Raw genomic sequence first — 20,400 nt, forward strand, 5'->3', positions numbered from 1 at the left:
CCCAGGGATCATTGGATGACCTGCTCTACCTCCTGATCCACTGCCGCCCAGATGTGTTACATATTATGTGGGGTGGCAACCGGTGGCTCAGGGGGGTAGAGTGACCGGATGGTGAACCGCAAGGTTCCCAGTTCAAACCAGGGCTCCCCCAGAGTCAGTGTCGAAGTGTCCATGAGCAAGACTCCGTCTCAACCCCTAATTGCTCCCAATGTGCCTTGCATGGTTTCCTCCGCCATCTGTGTGTCAATGTGTGTGTGAATGGGTGAATGTAATGCACAATCTCTGTAAAGCGCCTTGGATAAAGGCAGAGAGAGAGAGAGAGAGAGAGAGAGAGAGAGAGAGAGAGAGAGAGAGAAAGCCGACAAGAAAAGTGGATAAGTTGTCATGATAATGAAATGAGGCCATTTACGCAGCGAAGCGAAGGACAACAAATGGACGGGAGAGACAGAGACGGACAGCTCTGCTGACAGCAGGCTGACACATCCGCTGAATTAAAGCATGTCAACCACCCCCACCACACACACACAAACTGACACGCCACTAATCTCTCATGGGCTGTCTGTTCAACTTGACGTTGTGACCCGGTACGGTACGCTACGACAGCTCACGCTGGATTAAGGTTATGGGCTTACCTTGTACACTACAGGTGTGCACTACAGTATAGGCATATGTTTTCTGTATTGTTTTCACAGAAGATACTGTCTGTCTGTATGTATGTATCTACGGGACAATAAAATCGATCCTATCAGGAGCGACAGACAATTTAGAGCAGTGGTCCTCAACTAGAAATGCTGATGGTCCACTAATAATTTTTGAAAAAGACTACGGTCCGGTCCCATGAGCGCGGCGCGGGCCACGCAGCGGCCAGCGGAGAGCAGGGCTCTATGCCTGTTTAGTACAGTCACACCAAGGCAAGCTTATACAAATCGGTTCCCCTCCCAACCAACCAATACTGGGGTGCAGAGTATGGAAATAGAATGTTTCACAAATATTCCCCTCCAAAAATGCACAGCAAATGAGAGGTATTGTGTTGAGGCACAAAGAACACTTTTATTTTTTTATTGTGTTTTATTTATGTTTTTTCTTTTTTATTTGTCCAGGGTCCACAGAGAGGTGGTCCGCGGTCCGGTCGTGGACCGCGGTCCGCCTATTGAGGACCCCTGATTTAGAGAGACACAATAACAAATAAAATAAAAATAAACAAACAAACAAACAGCCTCATTACGGTATTTCTGCATCACTCAACTAATACATTGCAGCGGTTTGTTTAATGGCCCTTTGGTGACGCTGCTCTGACACGGTTAGTGCTAGTTACCGCTAGGGATGTCCCGATACACTTTTTTCGTTCCCGATCCGATCCTGATAGAGACACACGGGTACTACAAATTTCACGCCCCCAAATGAGACAGCGTCCCCACTTCTGGTCCGTTTCAATGGTGTACTGCAGCTGCCAATGCAATCCCTATGAGAGGCATCATAAAATACCTTAATTTCACTGGTTCATTACTGAGGCTGTAGCGATTTTTGTGTCCCATATATTTGATTTGTCCTTTTCAATGTCACATACCTGCCATCTCAATATACAACCCACAATGTACTATAATATACTCAGTTAGTGAAAAGTGCTAGCATTGTAAATCTCAAGTCAAAGTGGTCGCACGGTATACACGTCACAGTCGTTTTCAATACCCAGATACATTTGTTGTATTTCGTTTTATATGCTATGTATTTGTGGAAAATTATCCAAACAGGCTTGCAAGACTAATTATTAATACTCATCTGGGGAATTCACTAGGTAGTTGAAAATGTCAGGATATGTCACTCCTCCATTTAGCTGGGCTGTGCGTGCGTGCGTGCGTGCGTGCGTGCGTGTGTGGGAGTCATCCCTCAAAGTGTGACTCAGAGGTGGTCCTACTGATGCTCATGGCTGATGACTAAGTGATGGAACCGCTATAAAGCGCGCACGGTCGGTGTGTCATCTCTTCCTGGATCATGCTGATGATGATGACGTTACAGTACCTACTGCAAGTATACTGTAGGTGTGCTGATGAATAAACACAGCAAGACAAATTAAATAAGTCTTTCTTGTGCAAAATAATTTATAACCAGGGATGCCACGATGCGTCATAATAATAGAATAATATATATATTATATATATATCGTCTGTCGGGTGGAACTGGAAACGCCATTATGTCCAAAACTGTTACTTTTCAGGATTCACATTCTGCGAGCTCAAAGGTTGGAGCTTGCAGATCTGCTGCTTTTAGCTAGAGCAGTGGTTCCCAAACCTTTTCATGTCAAGGACCCCCAAAATGATATTCATTAGCCTTGACGGCTCTAGCAGTTATTTTCAACCATTTTCATTTCAAGGGCCCCCGGTTTGACCTGAATTAGGCTAATTAAGCATTTATGTCTCTGAGACCCCAATTGGTATTGTAAGATCAATGTTAATTTAACTCTGAGAGTGTACAGACCCATAAGAGTCCATTTGGTTCCAAACTATCATTTAGCTGGGGGACCCTCAAGGACCCCTGGGGGTCCCCGGATCCCACTTTGAGAACCACTGAGCTAGATGACCAAGTAGGGCGTTGATTTACGGCGAAACACAACAAGTTAGAACGTGGAGGTTTCTGCCCGACAGCGACACTATATAAATTAATCAATTAGCGATTCATTAATGAGTTAATTAATCGATTAATTCCTCACACAGCGGTGTCAGTAAATATAGTACCCGTAGTCAAAACAGGAGATCTTAAAAGCTTATTATATTCAAATTAAATCAATCAGTTCGATTAGCTGCGGCATAAGCAAATCGAGTCAAATTTTGCTGAGGGAATCGAAAACGTTTCTTTTCTTGCGGGCAAAATAATTGATAACGTAATAAGTGCTTTCTTTATCAATGCCCCACCACCCCAATAACCTCAACGGTATAGGATAGGAATGGATGGCAAGCAGGAGAAATATTGGGTGTGATTGATCAGCAGTGTGGAGACGTGCGGTACGGGGCCCATCCCCCCATCCCCCACCCCTCCATCCTCCATCCTGTAAGGAGCCTCCAGACACGGAGCATCCCAGACTCCTGCTCTCTTGTCTGGGCTCTCAGGTGTCAGGATGTGCAGCCCCCATGTCGCCACGCTGGCTGACGCTGGCTTGTGCTGGGGCTGCACTTTTACATGCGCGCACGCACGCACACACACACACACAGGCACGCACGCACACACACAGGCATGCACACACACACAGGCACGCATAACATCCTTTGTAAGACGGAGATATTTAGGAATGCCATATTTCTTCATGTAACGCTTTTTTGTAGCCTTTGTTTTTTTTTTTACATTTTTTCTACTGTAGTTTCTACTGTACCTGTATGTGTGGCCCTCATAGGTATAGAAATACAACCGCACACGCACAAACGTGCGCGCACACACGCGCACACACACACACACACACACACACACACACACACACACACACACACACACACACACACACACACACACACACACACACACAAGCATGCAGCACATAAGGCATTTTTATGGCAGCGTTTTGTGCTGACTTAGCTGTATTGGCGAATAAAGCCAAAGGCCCCTCTGTGCCTTTCTTAATGCATGTCCATGACTGTGTTGTACCACACTGTACAATACAGTATTACTGTACAGTAGTACTGCGTTGCAGTGGCCAGTAGCTTCTCTTAGTTGTGTATTTGCACATTTGTTTCTGAAATAGAAAAGTTCCCTTTGCTTATAATGTTTCATGTAAAGCACAGTGAAATGTGCTATACAAATACACCTTCCGTCCCTTGCCTATAAGTGTGTTAATTATGAACTGTATTTCTGTAAGTTTGGGTCCCACGAGCACCTTGTGTGCTTATAAATGTAGTAAGAGTCAAAAGTGCAATATAGCAGTCTTTGGGGGAAAAAAATAGTGTAGTGATAGTTGTGAAAAAAATAAAAAGTATTGTACATTATCGTCGGCTGGAAATCTCATATGTCCAAAACTGTTACTTCTCGGGATTCAAAAGAAAAAGTCGCAAAAGTAGCAGATCTGCAAGCTCCAAACGCATCGCTTCGTGCCGCGTTTCCAGCTTGCAGATCTGCTACTTTTGATGCTTCTGTACAGTGTGACGCCGTAGTACGATCAATTAGGGCCGTTAATTTACGGGGGTAGGGGGGGAACTCACAAGAGCAACCAAATTGTACGTTGTTACTGTCCCCCGCTGTACCCCTACCTGCCTTTATTTGACAGTGTACAGTAAGTTGACAGCCAGGAAATGGGAGGAGAGACACGCAGAAAAGGTCGTCGGGATTTAGCAGCCTACAGTATAGGTGTGAGGCTTAGTGAGCTATAGCAGATCGGCCATTTTCACATTTATTCCCCTGTCTTATACTATGTGATGATTTGGCCAGCTTGTTTGACCAGTTCATATAGTATACTTTGATGATGACCTTTGATGCAATAATGGTATTTTGCATCCAGGTTGAGAGCCACTGCTTTACAGTAAGAACCATAATGTTTCTGTGGGTGTGTAGGGCACACTGTAGGATGGCTGTCTTCTTCATCTCCCATGCCTCCCTCCCTAAGAACCATAATGTTTCTGTGGGTGTGTAGGGCCCACTGTAGGATGGCTGTCTTCTTCATCTCCCATGCCTCCCTCCCTCCCTCCGTGGTGTAATTACAACCACAGTTCCCATTTGTACGGCCATGCGTAAACAAAGCCCTTCTTCCTGAAAGCCTGGCTCTGTCTGTCTGCTGCCTGGGCGTCTATTAGATCCTAGGAGCATCAAGCTGCCCGGGACATGATGAAGACTGTCAGCTGGCCCAGACAGTATGCCTGCCTGGACTACAATCACATTACATTAACCCCCCCCAACACAGAGAGAGAGAGAGAGAGAGAGAGAGAGAGAGAGAGAGAGAGATCAATATCATACACTGACGTCTATATAGTGAATAAACCACTCTCCTGCAGTACTTGAGTCAAAGTAGAGATGGTCCTGGTCAAATGTCGCTCCACTACAAGTGAAAGTTCATCTGTACTTGCGTTCAAGTACCGGGGAGTACTTGTTTTGTTTTTTTTTAAATAAGAAAAAACTAACAACAGAAATGTCTCAAATTTTCCTAAACTTTTAAAATAATCACATCACAAAATCACAATCACAAAATAGTAAAAAAAAAAAGGCAAAGAAGTTTAGAGATTTTTAGCGGTTAGGTTTAGGTTTAGCGGTGACGAAAATGGAGCCCGTAGTATACTTAAGTACAGTGCTCAAATAAATCGTCTCTGTCGGGTGGAGACTCCAAAACTATTATTTGTCAGGATTCTAATTAAAAAAATACATCTGCTTGCAGATCTGCTACTGTTGATGCTATTGTGTGTGACGCTGCGTGTAGTACGATCAAGTAGCTTATAGGTGGAATTAAGAGATATACGGTTTCAGAGAGCTCCGCTGCCTTGTCACTGCACTTCCCGTTATTATGAAACGGTGACGTTATTCGACTTTGTTCGGAAGCAACGACGAAACAAAGGAATCAGCCCCCAAATAAATCATCTGGGGACCCTCCTATAGGGCCCGACCCACAGGTTGAGAACCACTGATTTACTGTAGGTAAAAACAACAAAATATTTAAATAATATGGAGATACAAGGTTTTCAGCCCCGACAGCGACGATAAGTCTTATCTGTCTGGTATCAGATCAAATCAAATCAAATGTTTATTTATAGCACATTGTTTGCCAGAGACAAACCATGAAGTGCTGAACAAGAACATGTATTAAAAAAAACCAATAAGTGACATAAAAGTAGCAAACAAAGCAAAAAGTGCTGACTGACTGACTGACTGACTGACTGACTGACTGACTGACTGGCTGGCTGACTGGGGTCTTGTCAGGTCCTCTAGTGGTTTTCAACCAGTGGTCCGGATTCCAGGTGGTCCGCAGCTAAATGGAGAGTTGGTAACCAAATGGACCCTTATAGATCTGCCTGCCTGCCTGCCTGCGGTCTTGTCAGGTGACTCAGGTACCTCTCAGCCAAGACTGAGTGATCCAGCACGCATCAGCGACACCTCTCCATCTACCCTGCACACACACACCCATACCCCCCCACCCCGACACACACACACACACACACACACACACACACACACACACACACACACACACACACACACACACACACACACACACACACACACACACACACACACACACACACCACACACACACACACACACACACACACACACACACACTTCACTTTGACAAATAATGCAGGAGAAGAACGGGCCGTTCCAGCAGCACTGAGCGCGTATAGATCGGAGGAAATTGGATTTGATAGGGAAAAAAATGTATGAGGATAGCATTTACTGCACCTGTGTGTGTGCGTGCGTGCGTGCGTGCGTGCGTGCGTGCGTGCGTGCGTGCGTGCGTGCGTGCGTGCGTGCGTGCGTGCGCACGCGTGTTGTAAGAAGCACTCCATTTCTCTTTTACGTATAAGTAAAAGTAGCAATACCTCAACACTCAACACTCAACTACATAAGTAAAAGTAAAAGTACATGAATATTGTACTGAAGTACAGAACTACTGATGTTACTTTGCACCACTGTGTAAAGTACATTTACTCAAGACAAGAGTACAATTTTGAGGAATTCAAATTTCCACTTTTCCATACTTTTACTTTTACTCCACTGCAATTATTTGCAAACTTTAGTTACTAGTTACTTTGTAAATTGTGATTCCCACATTAACCACTTCAGCCCTATATATTTCGGCAATTTGAAAATAGCCGATTTACAAGCTCACAATGCGTCTTGATGCGACGCATTGTGATCTTGTAGATCTGCTATTTTCAAAAGAATTTGAAAACTTGTGAAAGTGGACATTCTGCACCATAAGTAGGCTACTTTTGGTACGTTAAAGGGACACTTTTGCAACCAGATCTAATTTTAATGATGTTTGGGAGACAAGAAACACTTTCCTGGGGGTTTTTATTTGGGTAATATGTGTTTTTAGATATTTTAGTATTCCACTGATCCCAGTGTCCATGATCTCATGGACACTGGGCTCACTTCCTTCCTGGACTACAATTACTATAATGCTTTGGTGCACTGCTCCTCCTTGTAGATAGGGGTAGGGCTGTCTTTGTGAGACAACATGTAGTCCAGGAAGTACGTGAGCCAAGTGTCCATGACATCATAGACACTTGGAAATACTAAAATATCTAAAAACACTATATTACCCACATAGAAACCCCAGGAAAGTGTTTCTTGTCTCCCAAACATAATTAAAATAAGATCTGATTGCAAAAGTACATTTTGATATCAATAATTTTGCACTTTTACTCAAGGAACTTTTTAATTCCAGACTTTTACTTCTACATTGCAGTATTGATACTGTTACTTTAGTAAAAAGAACAAAAACAAGTGTGAGTAGTTTTCCCACCACTGCTGTGTGTGTTATAGGGAGAAGTATAAAGAGTGTTGAGTAGACTGTTTTTGTGTGGATCTGCCAAACGGTGCAGCTCGTCTCAATGGCTCATGAATGTTTAATGGCAACTAAAAATATCTGTTCCCTCACAACACTCTGTGTGGTTGTCTGTGGCATTTTAAAATAATACACAACACTCTGTGTGGTTGTCTGTGGCATTTTAACCTATTTTGGGCGGGAACCCCTTTTGGTGTTTTAAACATTATGTTATAATTTAGCTATTGAAAAATAGCAGATCTACAAGCCCATAGCGCGCCACCGAGTGGCGCGCTATGAACTTGTAGGTCTGCTATTTTTGAAAAATCGTTAAAATGTGCCTCAAATATTTCAGAAAATTGTCATGATTTAGAAAACTTTTTTTTTTAATTTCGACGTCAGGCCTGAATGTGTTAAAATAATACACAACACTCTCACATACTGAACGTGTGGTTGTCTGTGGCGTTTTAGCCTATCAAGACCTGAGACCAGATTCTACAAATGTCTTCTAAATCCTGACAGTTTTCTGAAAAGCCTACTGTATGTTTCTATATCAGTGGTGAATACTATCTGTATTTGGCTGCTGCTGGACCCTCATCTGAAAATATGTTGTTCCAGGGAACCGCCAGAAGCAAAGATTTGAGTTAAAAAATGTTCGCTCTGAAATAATATATATTCATTCATTCATTTTTCAAAAATAACAGATCGACAAGCTCGTAGTGCAGCACTCTGTGCCGCGCTATGAGCTTGTAGATCTGCTATTTTTCAACAGCTAAAGTTTAAAATAATGGTTAAAGTTGTTAAAAGCTATAAGGTGACACAGATGCCTCCTTCTAAATCGGTTAAAAAAAGAATACACACAACACTCATGTGTGGTTGTCTGTGGCATTTTAAAGTAATACACAACACTCATTAGAAACAAGTTGCCACTACTCCTTGGCTTTTAGCCTAAATGTCTGACTGTACAATATGCCGTTTACATTTCTGACTAATAAAGTATTCAATCAATCAACGAGACTCTCGTGTCTGCTGTACGTAATTTCCACAGTTTTGAACTTGCATGAAGTGTACCGCCCGGGACTCAAACCCTGGTCTCCCGGGCAAACCATGTGCAACCCAGATTCGGCACAAACAAAGGACTAAATTAATTTCGCTCCTATGCCACAAAAATGTGGAACGCCCTACCAACTGTCATTAAGACATGTGAATCCCTTGACTCCTTCAAAACCGCTCTCAAAGGGCACCTACGGACGGCTGCAATTCGGAACTGGCCCCCGTAAAATCTGAATCCCCCACCCACTCCTTTTTCCCCTCACTGTTTTTCCCCTTTTTTACAGCCTTCATGATGATTACCTGTTTTTGGCGTAGTGTATATTTGTACGCCTCTAAATGTTATGATGAATTGAAAACGGTGGACCCTGTTGTAAACAAGTGTAAATGCTTTATGGTGTTGTCCACTCACAGTTAACAGTTTTTGTATTGAGTTGTGCTTGAAATGTACTGTAATTCTGCAAACTGTTAATAAATACTACTACTAACACTAGAGCCAAATACCTTATCCACTTGCCTAAAGGAAAAAAGGGGAGATATCAAAGAAAGAAAAACAGGTGCGCTTTTTCTGGAAACTGCCCTTGGTTTAAGGCAGTGGGTGCTCAGCTTTTTAGTCAGCTTTTTAGTCTGCTCTGAAGAAGAAGGCTGTTTGCCGAAACACATCAGCGTTCTCAAATAAATATGAGAAATTGCATCTGAGCCAGTCTTTATTTTTCAGGCAGAGGCTTTGAGCCTCTCGGCTACACAAGGACCAAAGCGACTCTACGCCTAACATCCATAAAAATACATATAATAACACGCATAATGAGATATCTGTCCAGTTCCAAGAAGGATCATCATAACACTACACATAATGAGATATCTGTCCAGTTCCAAGAAAGATCATCATAACACTACACATAATGAGAGTGTCTGGCCACCAAATCATAACATTAATTTACTTATATGTGAATCCCTAACCCTGAATTTAGTCACGAATGCAGCATTTTCCCCCGGATGAGAAATATGAGAAAGAAAATACAGTGTGTGATTTCGACCGCTTCACTTTGTTTTGAAGTTTGCCTGTTTTACTATAGAACAAGTCATGAGGACCGTTACCAATCGATGTAAAACCAGTGAACAGCAGCACATAGGACAGGTTCTGTCCCAACCTGGGAGGGTACTGCAAGCGAGTCCCCAAAAAATTGGCAAAAGACCATCATCATTCTAATGATAATATAACTTTATAACAAATATGCATCGTCTCTGTCGGGTGGAAGAAACCTCATTTTGTCCAAAATCTTTACTTTTCAGGATTCAAATTTAAAAGTTGCAGATCAGCTACATTCAAATTGTTATGCTTTTCTGTGAAGCGTTTGCTGTTTCTTGTTCCCATAAGTATAGGACTTATGAACAAGCAGGCCCCATCTCAGTTCCGTGCATAGCATGTGATGCCTCTTGGAACTATGACTGGTAGCCTTTTGTTAGCATTGTTTCGTTTATTGTCAATGTACTGTACGTGTGATCTGTTTGTTTGTGTATGTGTTTATTGTATCCTGATGACTGCTTGGCACAAAACACATTTACGAAAGGACAAATAAAGTATCTATCCATCTATCTATCTAAGCTGTAGTTTGATCAGGTAGGGGTGTTAATCCCCCCCCCCCCCCAAAACAAATAAACAAACAAACAAACATTGGGATAACAGGTTTCTTCCTGACAGCGACGATGGGCCCACCCGTCCCCTCTTAACCACTGGGTGGACTCTTCAGGAGATATATATATACAGTATATATATGTCATGGGCCCACCCATCCCCTCTTAACCACTGGGTGGGCCGTGGACTCTTCAGGAGTATATGTTATGGGCCCACCCGACTCTTCAGGAGATGAGGTTGGGAACCGCCGTGGTCTTACCTGCGGACTTGGGCGTGAACTTGTCTCTGTTGGCGGCGCACACCGCCAGCAGCCTGTAGCCCAGGTCCAGGTCGTAGCCCTGCTGAGCGGACACCCGGCTCACCACCTGAATGAGGACGACAGAGGGTCACTTAATAATAGATTCCACAAAAATACTTCTAAATCCTGACAGTTTTCTGAAAAACAAATCAGCGGTGCTAAAACTTTTTCATGTCAAGGACCCCCAAAAATGATCTATAGTAATCTATTTGGCCGCCAACCCCAATCTGAAAATATGGTTTTCCAGGGACCTATCGCAGAAGCAAAGTTGTGAGTTAAAAACTTGTGTGGTAAAAGAATATATCTTAAAATGATTTGTACACATTTTCACGATAAACATCTACAAGCTCATAGGGCATATACATCCATCCATACATATATATATATATATATCTTGTATATCTGCTATTTTTCAATAGCTAAAGTATAAAATATAGACAGACAGACAGACAGACAGACAGACAGACAGACAGACAGACAGACAGACAGACAGACAGACAGACAGGTTCATGAAATACTGCCACTGTGCCAGTATAACAGCATGGCAGAGTGGGTGAGCCAGCGACTGTGTGTCCTATACTAAATCAGTATGGTACAGTATAGTTTTATATGGGGTACTACTGCTACTGGCAATTTTAACTGAGTATTTTTTAAAAAAGGAAAAAAAATCACACCACCACTGATGAACATACGGTGTGCGTCCTCTGCATCCTGGCTCTCGTTTGTGTTTTAATTTTGGCATATCATTTTGTTTTAAATCTCAGCAGGAATCCTAACTCTCTCAGAGGCACAGAATAAACTCACAGCATGGGGCTGTATTCACGTATCGTTGCTGACGGGGCTGACTAACTTTTTTTCCCCTTCTTTTTGTTCCGTAAATTAATTCCCTACTTGATCACACTACTAAAGCGTCACACAAAAGTGTCAAAAATAGCAGCTTATTATGGAGAGAATTACATTCAGCTTTAGAGGTCAGGTTGAATGAAGTCTTCACAGGTAACTGGTTTAGATGGATTACTCATGTCTCTACCATAAGACCTGATTTTGTTTAAAATCAGTTAAACCTGTTTAACCTGTAGAAGCAGATGCACCTGTTTGAGGTACGTATGTATTATGATCATCAATAGAGAAGAGAGGCAGATATCTATCCTTGTGTGTATTGTACGTATATTGTCTTGTTTTGTTGTTTGATTAAAATTCAATAAAAAGTAATTTTTAATAAAACTAAAAAAAAGTGCCCCTCGGGGCACAGGTCTCCACCAGGCCAGGTCAGGTTGTAGCCTCCTGATGGCGCTATAAGAGGCCAATGTGAAAAGGGTGCCATTTGTTCTTACACCATTAATGGCAATTGGATGATTTGAGGCATTTTCTTCCAAAAATGTGTTTTGCAAAAATCCACCTGTTGGTGGCGTTATAACAGGCCAATGTGAAAAGGGTGGGGTATATTCCTCAGCCTAGTAGGAAAGTCTGTGAAAGACTTCACGTAAATTGCACGCTGCGTTCATGATTTGAGGCGTTTTGTTTCAAAAGGGCCAATCCTGCAAACTTTGAAACGTTTAGGCAATTAGGATGGAATATGAAATATCGGACAGATCCATCTTGAACACATGACTATAGAGATAGTGTGTAACGATTTGCGGGATTTTTGGACAGAATCTGGAGGAGTAATATCAAACAAATTGTTTTTCAAAAGTCGGCCTCCTGGTGGCGCTATAACAGGCCGTTCCGGAAATGGTGGGGCAGAGGTTCATCGTTGGCATCCAGGGAGTGTGTGTGCAAAATTTGGCATCGACTGGGTTAACGGTGCCGGAGATTAGCTGTTCACAGACAGACGGACGGACACACAAGCTTGTTCCGAGCTTGCACATCGGCTGTTTTTGTTATTTTTAATCCTATCTATTATTACATTTGAGAGAATTCCACGCCCACAATTATGCAAATTATGCATTTGTGCCCAATGGAGCGCACAACTTTGTGTGCCGTTTCAAGTGCAGTGAAGTGCCGTTCACACCTGTGCTTTGATGACACGTCACTGTCTTGACCTGCGTCTTCAACCACAGCTCTGTGGCTCTTAAGGGCAGATTCAAACTATGTGAGTTCAAACATCTTCTCACTTTTGGGTCACAGGCTAAAAAGTTTGTGAAACACTGTCATACAACACTGTATATACATATATATATATATATTATTTATCTATAAAAGGGCCAATGAGGGAGCGTTTTACTTTCTCGAGCAGCACTATGAAATATTCATCTGGTTGGATGAATAATGGATGCTAAGAAAACAAGTAAGCACAGCACTGAAGTTATCTTAATCCTGTCCGTGTCTAAACGCTGCTGATCTTTTGAGCCGCTGAGAAGCAGCGATATTGAGCTGCCAGTTTACGCTGCCGACCTTTAATGCAGACATAACGCGCGCGCGAGCACACACACACACACACACACACACACACACACACACACACACACACACACACACACACACACACACACACACACACACACACACACACACACACACACACACACACACACACACACACACACACACACACACACACACACACACACACACACACACACACACACACAGCGCTTAATGTGGAGGCAGAAGCCAGTGATCCAGACTCGAGGTTATGCCTAATATGGAATTTATGCCAGTGGTGGAAAAAAGTACACAGTTTTATTTTTATTTTATTATCATCATACGTATAGAAATACTCAAGTAAAAGTCCTGTATTCGACATTTACCAACTTGAATACGTTATGGTATTTTAAGCAACTCATTACTGTATGTGGAATTTACCATTTCAGACGTTTTCACAGTGTGTCACACAGCGAGCTATTTTCAAATAGCTGAAGTAAATATAAGGGGCTGAAGTGGTTCATGTATGTTTTTCAAATTCGACACACGCGTTCCACATCACCACAGGGAGTGCAGAAAAAAAGGCCTTTGCCCGGGCTCTGGACCGGGCCCCTGCCCCCAGGGTCCATATATCTATATGGAGCTGGCCTGTTCTGACCTCATGCACAACACTCCATATTTGGGCATAGCTGACACAGAACTCCATATACAGTAAATAGGAATAAAGGGACACAGAGACACATACAGAAATCTGACATCATTCTGACGTTGGCCATAAAAGGGACAGAGACATAATATCTGGGTGGGGCATTCATTTCCAACTTGCATCGTTCCAAGTAGGCCAGTGCCCAACGGGCACCGCCGTAGAGGTCCCACGGGCACCTCTCTAGTAACTATAAATGTGCCAAGTCTCTGTGTGTCTGTATAACTCGAGAACCGTTCGCCTCACCGACTTCAAATATGACACACGCTTTCCACACCACCACAGGGAGTGCAGTGCCCGGTGACAAGTACAGTAGGTTGCTCCCACGGTTGTCCAGAAAGGCCTCTGCGCGGGCTCTGGACAGGGCCCCTGTCCAGTGTCCATATATGGAGCTGGCCTGTTCTGACATCCTTCGCACGCACGCACGCACGCACGCACGCACGCACGCACGCACGCACGCACGCACGCACGCACGCACGCACGCACGCACGCACGCACGGACGGACGGAGTGCAAAACATACTCTCTCCCCATGCCTTCGGCCTGGTGGAGACAATAATTGTAGTGGATTAAAAGTACAACATTTTCTACTGAGATGTCGTGGAGTAGAGTAAAAGTATTGAAAATAAACTAGGTAAACTATTGTACTACTATGGTACTCTGTTGCATTGGTCCTCAAAGATTTTATCCATTTATGCGTTTGTGTCCATGCAGGCGTCAAACAGAATCTCACACCAAGTGAAATAAAGATGGACGCTAAGTGAAAGATAAACAACAGAGCTCGGGAGGAGAGATGAGGAGTTAGATCCTTATTAAAGGTGGAAAACGTCTTTGCTTCATCTGCAAAGTGCCAACAGATGATAAGTGTCCTGCTTTTCCTCTTGACTCCAAAAAACACATTTACCTTTAACAAGGTCAAAGTGGGTGCCTCTTAGGCATGTGCGCACAGACACACACACACACACACACACACACACACACACACACACACACACACACACACACACACACACACACACACACACACACACACACACACACACACACACACACACACACACACACACACACACACACACACACACACACACACCTCTGCCACAGAGGCTATTAGTAGCAAAACAGAGATCTTATCCTCGCTGTCGCCGAGGAAACCTTGTATGTCCAATTAACTCGTTACTTTTCAGACAATGGGAAAAAGAGCCTGCAAAAATTGCAGATCTTGCAGCAATTTTATCTTTTTGTGTGACACTATAGAATAATGAAGTATGGCATTAATCAGTGGTGGAAAGTACATTTACTCAAGTTCTGTACTTTTTACTTTACTGAAGTATTTCCAAATTTCAATACATCTCAGAGGCAAATATTGTACTTTTTTACTCCACTGTAAGTCTTTGAAAACTTTAGTTACAAGGAACTAATAACTAAAACGTACATTAACCATCCCTATACCTGTATATATAATAACTTCCAATATAATGTTTCTACAGTATGTTGCAGTATTGATACTTTTACTAAAAGAAATGGGAGAAACTTCTTCCACCACTGAGCATGAATTTACCCCCGCAAAAAAAATGGAGATACGAGGTTTATCGGCCGACGGGGACGACGTGAGGCGTCGACGTCGTACTAAAAGTGGGACTTCAAAGACGTGGCGCTTCTAATAGCGTTCTAGGATTCTTTCAGCGAGAGCAGCCTGTCAAGAGCCTCTCTGGAGCCTCGTCTGTCTGTCTGGCAAAGAACCTGCACACTCACACAGAAGAAGCAAAGAAACACGAGGAAAAAGCATTTCCCGGGACGAAGTTAAGTGAATCTGTTTCACTTACCGACCCACTCCGGCATCTGACAAGACTGACATCTTTCTGACAGTCAGTCAAATCATGTCCGTGTCAATCTTTATTTTTTTTTAAACGGCAGGCAGCCCAACCACAGGTTTAGATTCAACAGGGATTTAACAGTTTCTCCTCATAAACTCCCGTTTTTCGGCATTATAATCCCCCTCCGAGGACACATAATTCAGGCCCCCGTATTTTAGTCTCGTAATAAAATGCGATGGTTGGCGGGTCAGTGGGACTTTCATATCCTGAGCTTGTTTATACATGTTTTTTTTGTTTTGTTTGTTCTTTTAAGAGAAACAAAACCAGTTCACCGTGTCCCCTATACTGCTTTGAACATTGTGATATCACTTGTAGGTCACGCTCGCATGCACGCACGCACGCACGCACGCACGCACGCACGCACACACGCACGCACGCACGCACGCACGCACGCACGCACACGAGGGCCATGTTATGGCTGTTAAAATAAAATGGTAAATGGTGCATTTGTAGACTGTATAGCAAGTGCTTTACAAACAATGCATTATATTCACACACACACACACACACACACACACACACACACACACACACACACACACACACACACACACACACACACACACACACACACACACACACACACACACACACACACACACACACACACACACACACACACAGCTGAATGGTGCGTATAGGAATAAAAAGGGTTTGCTCGCTGTAGGAATCTGCTGCTAAAAATACTACTAAAAATGTCACTACACTGACGTGTCTCGCACAACGCTGCGATCCGTCGCTCGCTGTGCACGAAGAAGTCTGTGTCTGTGTGTGTGTGTGTGTGTGTGTGTGTGTGTGTGTGTGTGTGTGTGTGTGTGTGTGTGTGTGTGTGCGTCTGGGGGCTGTGGAGAGGCAGACAGAGCTATCAGGTGAAACAGTGACAGCTCAGACTGCACGTCCTTCTTTTATGGGAGTCAGAAGGAGAAGCTTTTACAACTACAACAAAAGTCACATTTTGAGGTAGTTTTACTTTACTGGAGTATTTCCATTTTCTTGTTATGCTTGATACAATTGTACTTATTCTCCTCCAGCCAATACATTTCAGAGGCACATCATGTAGTTTTTACTACTACACTGCAATTCATTTACTGCAAGTAACCTTGCAGTCTGTGTCTCATAGGAGGGCTGTGGACACTTCAGAAACCAGTCTGTGTCTCATAGGAGGGCTGTGGACACTTCAGAAACCAGTCTGTGTCTCATAGGAGGGCTGTGGACACTTCAGAAACCAGTCTGTGTCTCATAGGAGGGCTGTGGACACTTCAGAAACCAGTCTGTCTCATAGGAGGGCTGTGGACACTTCAGAAACCCGTCCACCAGTCGTTTGGCAGATTTATTTTTAAACAAGTTTTTTTTTTTAAATAGGCTATATTTAGATTTGTATTATCGTGAGAACGATGGCTTCCATTTTTGCATTGCAACTTTTCAGGAATCGAAAGCCTTCAGTTTCTATTTGCTTGGACTCCCCATCGATGATGTCACTGGTGGACGGGTTTCTGAACTGCCCACAGCCCTCCTATTTGACACAGACTAGAGTAGAAACAAATTGTGGCATTTTATCATGAACATTACTGAGGACGTGGTGAATTGCCGATCTGTTGTACTCGCTCGCAAGCTTGTAAATCTTGTAGAGCTTGTGAGCTGATATTCTGTTTTTGAAAATGAATAAATACATAAATAAGTAAGTAAGTAAGTAAGTAAGTAAGTAAGTAAGTAAGTAAGTAAGTAAGTAAGTAAGTAATTAAGTTAGAAGATTTTGGACCAAAATGAGGTTCTTTTTGTGTAATTTAATAAAGAAAATGTATCATTTAATCATTTAATAAAAATAATGACATAACCCTGTTGTGTGAAATGAAAAACACGTTTTTCACACTTTTAGACCATATCTGTGGTCATCATATGGGCATACCTAACAATGGATGCCAAAATGGTGTTTTTATATCAAAAGTCCATAAAAATATTTTTTGAATTACTTCCTGAAAACGAAAACGTGCTGCGTGATGACGTGTAGAGATACACATCGATAAAAGCCAATCAAAATGAAGCTCACCAGTTTGTTTCCCATGCTTCTTGTCCTCCTCCACAGCTGGTTTGATTAAAGAACTACTCCGTTTTTATTCTCATTCAAGATGACATCCAGACAGTGTATTACTTGTTTTAAACTTAATCATCACGCTAAAATATGTATATAGGTTGTGTACAGGTTAGAAATAAACCGCTGGCTTTTCCCAATGTCTCCCTGTCAGTTTGTTTACAAACGAAATTCACGTGCAGGAAGTCACAGACTTTGAGACCCCATAGCCTGGAGGGATGCGACGCTCTGATTGGTTCAGAAACTTCAGAGCCAGCGTTTCCAGCTAAAACTTAAACTTAAACTTAAATAAAATGTACACCATTTCCGTTGCCCTACACCTATGGCCACCCTAATTAACAGTGGATTGTGCGTTGTGCCTTCTACCTGCACTATTCATCATTTTAATGCCAATAGCAAAATCTGTGATATACACACTATATCTCATTTTCACGCGGCAATCCTATAGTATTAGAGACCCAGTCCTGATGGTGGCGGTAACTGATGGTGGCGGTAACTAACCATTATGCCGATTTTGACCGAAAAGAGCGAATCTGGCGATGTCATTTCCGGTTAAACGGACAACAACATCCGCTATCTTTCTGTTACACAGTCATCTGTCCGGGACGCTATACGATCATCGTTTATTTTAATATCCAAGTCAAATTAAGCTCTAATCAAGCCCCGAATATCGCATTTTACGCAGCTATGCAGTGCACATAAAGACTGCGCGTGTGCGTGCGAGAGCGTGCATGTGAGGATTTCGGCCGGTTTTAGGTAGATTACATCGGTCGTTAGCCAAACTAGCCAAACGTTGCTACATTATGCTACATTAAGCCCCTGATTATAGGGAATAAAACAATTTTGTCAAGGGTAGTGGGGGCTTTTTTGATTCTTTACGTCAATAGTAAGTATCTAGACAGGTACATGGGTATCTTGGTGGAGTATCGAATCTTGTGGACCAGACCCATTGCAAGCAAGATGCTGTACTCTGTCGTCGACCCTAAGCCATGCCAGTCTGTCAAAGTGGGCAGGGGTGAGGTGGGTTCGGGGGGTGAGGCCAAGTAGGAGCCAGACCAGTTTGTTTTGGGAAGTCTGGAGCCTAGTTTTAAGGGCCTTTGAGGTGCTGTGGTACCAGGAGGTGCATGCATAGTCAAAGAAGCCTTGTCATATAGCTAAATCCTGCCAAACCCAACTTGATATCATATCAGGAACCTTGTGGGCTGCTATCTATTCAGAGAAATGTTCTCTGAAAAATCAGAGTCAGCCTTGAAGAGAAAAAAGAAAAAAAAGAAAAGAAACACTCACATTGCTAAAAACCTGGAATACAGATAACCACATTCAATTGAGAATTCCATTAAACATAACCAACTGAGCTAATTTAATGATGATGACACAATTTATTTGGCAAGTATACAGAAATGTTTTTTTATCTTCTTCATTTTTCTTGCACTGCTTCTGTAATTCTCCTGATAAGAATTCAAGCGTGCATTTTGTTTCCCTAAGACTTGATTAAAGACTTTTATCTGATGAGAAACAGCCGTGCTAAGAGGCTGCTCAGCGGGGGGTCCCCATTGTACGGTTCTGTATCCACATTAAAGGAGCATTCAGTGATTTGGGTGATTTGGAAAAACCCCCGGTCCACCCCAGTAACAAGATGTGCACATGCACACACTCTACAGTGGGGGGGGGGGGGACGACGACGACACGCAACAGGCCAACAGCATGCACACCAAGGCCCGCCCCGGCTCGATCATGATTGACGGAAGGCCCCTCTCTATCCTGATTGGATAGAAGGCTGGGCCACCTAGCCAAAAACAAAAAGGTTTTTTGACCCCAGGGGTGAACTGCATGGGGACAGGGAGGAACTCCTTATATGGTCAGCACACTGGGAGGATTATCACAACAAAACAAAAAAATAAGTGATATTTGAATTACCGTTAAGTGAAATCACTGAATATACCTTGAAAGGGACACTTGACCCTTTTTGCAAAAAAAGATATGCTAATGACGTTTAGAAGATTTAGAACACTTACCTGGGGGTCTTTATGTGTTAATATGTGGTTTTAGATATTTTATATTTTAGCAGTGAGCCCAGTGTCTCTATCTCTGATGTCATGGACACTGGGCTCACTTACTTCCTGGACTACAAGATAGCCCTACCCTATCCACAAGAAGGAGCAGTGCACCGAAGCATTATGGCAATTGTAGTCCAGGAAGTAAGTGAGCCCAGTGTCCATGACATCAGAGACACTGGGCTCACTGCTAAAATCTAAAATATCTAAAACCACATATTACACACATAAAGACCCCCAGGAAAGTGTTCTAAATCTTCTAAACGTCATTAATAAAATATTTTTTTGCAAAAAGGGTGAAGTTTAAAAGTATCAATACTGTCTGCAAAGCAGAAATGCTCTGTTACAAGAATAGTATTGATATCAAAATGTACTTAAAATGCCAAGTAGCCTATACTCATTGTTCAGAATGTCCCGTTTTACAAGTTCAAAATGGATACAAACAAAATCTTTTGAAAATAGCGGATCTACAAGCTCACAATGCGTCGCATCACGGTGTAAAAGAAAAGACAGTAAAGTACAAATGGTTCAGTGAATGGTGGTTCGGGCACCATTCAGTGCGAGACGAGGGTGTGAGACGAGGACAAAACGTCTTTTCAATTCAAAGATGAAAATGTGGCGATAAAACACCTGCGGTTGTAATTAGCCTGCTTTGATGTGTTGTGTTGCAGGTGTGTTTCACAGCGTTCAGTGTGTGTGTGTGTGTGTGTGTGTGTGTGTGTGTGTGTGTGTGTGCGTGCATGCATGCATGCGTGCGTGTGCGTGTGTATGTGTGTGTGTGTGTGTGTACACCTGCCTGTGTAGTAATTTGATTAATAGACATGGCCAGGACAAAATTTCCAGTGGCGGAAAAAGTACTCTAATTATTTTACTT

General features: G+C 42.8%; 1 protein-coding gene across 1 annotated transcript in view; it reads right to left on the reverse strand.

Moving 5' to 3' along the window:
* The window catches only part of zmiz1a (zinc finger, MIZ-type containing 1a), a gene marked incomplete at its 5' end in the record, with an annotated part of 97,084 nt that overhangs the window by 53,335 nt on the left and 23,349 nt on the right, over positions 1-20,400 (reverse strand). The window contains one exon of the mRNA XM_079511861.1: positions 10,402-10,507. Coding sequence (XP_079367987.1) covers positions 10,402-10,507 — 106 coding nt within the window. The remainder of the gene's footprint in view (positions 1-10,401; positions 10,508-20,400) is intronic.

The sequence above is a fragment of the Electrona antarctica genome (genome assembly GCF_951216825.1).
Source record: "Electrona antarctica genome assembly, chromosome: 10".
In the NCBI taxonomy this organism is placed as follows: Eukaryota; Metazoa; Chordata; class Actinopteri; order Myctophiformes; family Myctophidae; genus Electrona; species Electrona antarctica.